We start from the raw sequence: 4,789 nt of genomic DNA, 5'->3' as shown, positions 1-4,789 counted from the left end.
TTCAAAAAGAAGCAGATTGAGATTGCATTGGATTTTCACATTAAGTATGCAATAGAAAACAGGTTCCTGAGCTGCAGTCAACTCCTATCAGTCCCTTTTATGTGCCACATACACCCAAAATAAATGGATAAACCATTTCTGTTTGGCTCCTGGAAATACATCAAGAAGCAGGTGGTTTTTTTTATTGGTTACCGGAGCAGGGTAAAATTAGAAATGTCTGCCTTGGATGTTTATGCTCCCTGTTAGAAACAATATTAGTATGGACACCTGCAAAAGACCAGGGACACTTACCTTCTGCTTTCCCCCAAAAGCGAGACAGTCACCTCTAAACTGCATAGTACGGATATAAGCAGCAGAGTAACACACACATTCCTCATTTTGTATCTTACTAGACAAGAATTGCCATGACTACATTTGTAATTTATTTATTTGTTCCATTTGTTATTTATTACCAAGAGAACAAATAAAAAGCAGTTGCTTACTTCAGAATGCTGGTTACTGGCCAGGTACTGGCCAATTACTGGCCAGAACAGCCTTATGTTAAGCGCTCTAAAGTCCACTTTTCAGAAATCTCTACTTTTTCCAGAAAGGAGATTGGGAAATAGTATAAAGTAGTTTCAAGATTAAAAAATCCCCAACATTTTTGTTTACTAATGCCTTTTAAATATGGGAAAGACATTTTCCATTTAATTAGAGAACCATTAAATCCCCAACAGAAAGCTGCCATAGCAGTGACTCATGTAAAGAACAAGTAGTTCCTAAATCAGCGCTGTTTACAAGTTCAGTGTCTAACATCCTCGGAATTCTCTTTTGGAGTTTTGGAGAAATAAAGTCCCAAGATTCCTTTTCCTTCCTTTCTCAGCCAATATGGAAGAACAATACACAATTCTTTGTGGTTTTGAAGGAGCCTAAAGCTCTTCTAGCCTCCACTGTGTCACCAAAAACCAAACCACAAACTAGAAGGGCATTTTTTTTTTTACTCTGCTGTAACCAGATTTAAGGCATCATATGTCAGACACAGTCACAAGACAGAAGTAACTCTTCAATAACCTGTTGATTAGCAGTTCAGAATTAAGTATCTCTGCATGTAAGCTTAAAATATTAATCTAGTGTAAGGACATTCCAAATTATCATGGATAAGTAAAAAACTTGCTTTTCTGTTATTTCCCTTTGTGGCAGTGAGAAGGGATAGTGTGAAATAGGGCAGACAATTTTTTTCCCCTTAATAAGTCCTTAATTTGCGGTAATTTCATTTAGAGACACTTAAATCTGATGCAGCCACAGTCCATGTTAATGAGTTCAGTTGCAATACTCTCATTTGTTGAGCAAGAATGCAAAACTCAGAGAGCTGCAATCTTTCTCAATTGATGTAATATAAATTGCCACAGTTCACAGCTCATTAATACAGACACTAAATCAGAGTAAACTAGCAGATCAACAACCATCTTTGGCCAGCTTGTAAGTGGTCCTGTTAACAAGCTCTTAATGATCTTTCTCACAGCAACAGCAAAAATTTGGCAAAGCAGGACTGTTAATTTTAGCTTCCAAAAAGTCATTTAGATGCTTAAGTAAAATGCTGGTAAAGATATTCCTTCATTCAAGCACCAAGAAAGTTGTTTGTTTGGTTTTTTAAAGTTCTAATGGTATTTTTGAGTACTAAATTACATGTTGCTGTGCCACCTGGCCAGGATTAGGAAGCTGATGAGCCCTTCTGCAGGCAGCTGAAAGTAGGCTCACAATCACAGGCTCTGTTTCTCATGGGAGGCTTCAATTACCCTGACATTTGCTGGAAATGCTACGCAGCCAGGCATGCACAGTCCAGGAAGTTCCTGCAGTGCACTGGTGATAACTTAGGGGCTGGAGGACCCAAAACCAAAAGGAGTAATTTTGGACCTTGCACTGACAAGTAAGGAGGGACTGGTTGAGGATATGGAGGTTGGGGGCAACCTTGGCTGTAGTGATCATGAGATGGTGGAGTTCAGGATCATGTGCAGGATCACAGCCCTTGGACTTCAGAAGAGCAGAGTTCAACCTTCTCAGGGCTCTGCTTGGTAGGATACCAGGGCATAAAGCTCTGGAGGGGAGAGAAGCCCAAGAACACTGGTTAATATTAAAGGATGACCTCCTCCAAGCTCAGGAGCAATGCGTTCTGACAAAGAGAAAGGCAGACAAGAATTCCAGGAGGCCTGCATGGATGAACAAGGAGCTCCTGGACACACTTAGATCAAAGAATCATAGAATGGTTAAGGTTGGAAAGGACCTTAAATATCATCAGTTTCCAACTGCCCTGCTATGAGCAGGGACAGCTCACACTAGACCAGACTGCACAAAGCCTCATCTAACCTGGCCTTGAACACCTCCAGGGAAGGCGCTTCCACAGCCTCCCTGGGCAACCTATTCCAGTGCCTTCCTACCCTCATGGCATAGAATTTCTTCCTGATGTCTAACCTAAATCTATCCTCTTTCAGTTTAAAAACATTATAGCTTTTCCTATCACCACTGTCTCTGGTGAAAAGCCTCTCCCCAGCTTCTCTGTAGGCTCCCTTCAGGTACTGGGAGGTGCTCAAGGTCTCCCTGGAGCCTTTCCTTCTCCAGGCTCAACAGCCCCAACTCCCTCAGCCTGTCTTCATAGCAGAGGTGCTCCAGCCCTTTGATCATCTTCATGGGCCTTCTCTGGATCCTTTCAAAGAACTCCATGCTTTTCCTGTGCTGAGAGCTCCAGAACTGTACACAGTGCTCCAGATAGGGTCTCAGCAGAGCAGAGTAGAGGGGCAGAATCACCTCCCTGGCCCTGCTGGCCACACTTCTTTTGATGCAGCCCAGGATGTATTTGGCTCTCTGGGCTCCAGCACACACTGGTGGCTCATGTTGAGCTTCTCATCTACTACCATCTCCGAGTCGTTCTCCTCAGGGCTGCTCTCCAGCCATTCTTCCCTCAGCCTGTATTTGTGCCTGGGTCCCACAGGCCACCAGGTCCCACAGACTTGTGCACCTTCAGGTTCTTTAGATGGTCATGAACCTGTACTTCTACAGTGGGGGGTGCTTTGGTCTCCCAATCCCTTCTTTCACCTGCTGTCACCTTTGTAACGACGCTGGAGCATTTGCCAGAGACGACAGAGAAGATGTAAAAAGAAAGTCTACAGAGAGTATAAGCAAAGACATGCACCTTGGGAGAAGTACAAAGAAGTTGTCTAAGCAGCCAGGGATCAGTTGAAAGCTAAAGCCCTGGTGGAATTAAATCTGCCCAGGGACATTTAGCGCGACAAGAAAAGCTTCTACAAGTAAGTCAAATGATAAAAGGAAGACTAGGGGAAATTGTGGGCACCCTCCAGAAGAAACCAGGAGACAGCTCAGATTCTCAATAACTTTTTTGTGTTAGTCTTCACCAGCAAGGTGTCTGGTCACCCCACCCATGTTGTGGAAGGCAAAGGCAGGAGTTAGGAGAAGGAAGATCCACCCTCTGTGGAAGAGTAGGTTGTAGACCACCTAATGAACCTGAAAGTGCACAAATTCATGGGTCCTGATGAGATCAATCCTGAGGGAAATGGTGGAGGAAGTTATCTATTATCCATCCTATGTAAGAGGTTGTGGCAGTCTGGTGAAGTTTCCACCAACTGGAAAAGGGGAAAAATAACCCCCATTTTAAAAAAGATTAAAAAAGAAGACCAAGGGAACTACAGTCACATCAGTTTCACCTGTACACCCAGCTAAACCATGGAGCAGATACTCCTGGAAACTATGCTATGGAAAACATGAGGCGGTTGGTGGCAACCAACATGGCTTCATCAAGGGCAAACTGTGCCTCACAAATTTGGTGGCTTATTATGGTGGGGTCATAGTGTCAGTGGACAAGGGAAAAGCAACTTATGTTATCTATCTCGACTTGTGCAAAGTCTTCAACACTGCCAAACATGGCTTCTTCATCTCTAAACTGAGGAGTTACTGATCTGATGGATGGACCACTCTGTGGATAAGGAATTGGCTGGATGACTGCATGCAAAGGATTGTAGTCAATGGCTCCATGTCCAAACAGAGACTGGTGACAAGTGGTGCTGCTCTGGGGTCGTTTCTGGTATTGGTGGTGTTTTACGTCTTTTTCAGTTACATGTAGAGCGGCATGGAGTGCTGACCACACCAAGCTCTGTGGTGTGACTGACACACTGGAGGGAAGGGGGGCCACCCAGAGGGACTGAGGCGATCTGATGCTGTCACAGAGACCACTGGCTGTCAGGGGCTTCCGTGACTTCCCCCCAGCCCCCAGCCTGGAGGGCTTTTTACCACAGACCGAGGGCAGAGGGTCGATCGCTGCGGGACGGAGCCCGAGAGCAGAGACTAGAACCGCCGCCCTCACCGCGGCCACAAATTGCTACTGAGGCCTGTGTTTAGTTTACGCATTAACTGGTTTATTAAGGGTTAACACAAACTGGGGGACCAAGGTTCAGGAAAGGTAGGCTAGGGATATGTCAGGGAAATAATTCAAAAGCACTATGGGTCTTGTTAAATGGACGCTCCGAGGGAGAGGTGTGGAATCTATGGAATAAAATGGTAGGAGTTGAGCCCGACAGGGAAGTTAAAGGGTGTGAGTGTGAGTGTGTGTATGTGTGTGTGTGTGTGTTAGCGTGTGCGTGTGCGCGCACGCGTTCACCCTTCCTTAGCGTGTGGTTTCTGGGATGCAGCTTCTTTCCAGCGGGCAGGGCTGGGCAGCAGCTCCGCAGGGCTTCCCGGCCCCCGGGGACGGCCCCCGGCACCAGGCAGGCAGGGGACGCGGCCGCTCCGTGAGCCGCGGGGT

General features: G+C 45.8%; 1 protein-coding gene across 1 annotated transcript in view; it reads right to left on the bottom strand.

Annotated features, from left to right (window-relative positions):
• Nucleotides 1-377, bottom strand: part of C9 (complement component 9) — an 18,539-nt gene extending 18,162 nt beyond the window's left edge. Inside the window, exon 1 of the mRNA XM_010008749.1 lies at nucleotides 292-377. Within this exon, the coding sequence (XP_010007051.1) occupies nucleotides 292-377 (86 nt within the window). The remainder of the gene's footprint in view (nucleotides 1-291) is intronic.
• Between the last annotated feature and the right edge of the window lie 4,412 nt (nucleotides 378-4,789).

The sequence above is a fragment of the Chaetura pelagica genome, unplaced genomic scaffold, assembly GCF_000747805.2.
Source record: "Chaetura pelagica isolate M959 unplaced genomic scaffold, ChaPel_1.0 scaffold31, whole genome shotgun sequence".
NCBI classification, from domain to species: domain Eukaryota; kingdom Metazoa; phylum Chordata; class Aves; order Apodiformes; family Apodidae; genus Chaetura; species Chaetura pelagica.
This window is presented reverse-complemented; position numbering and strand designations above follow the sequence as displayed.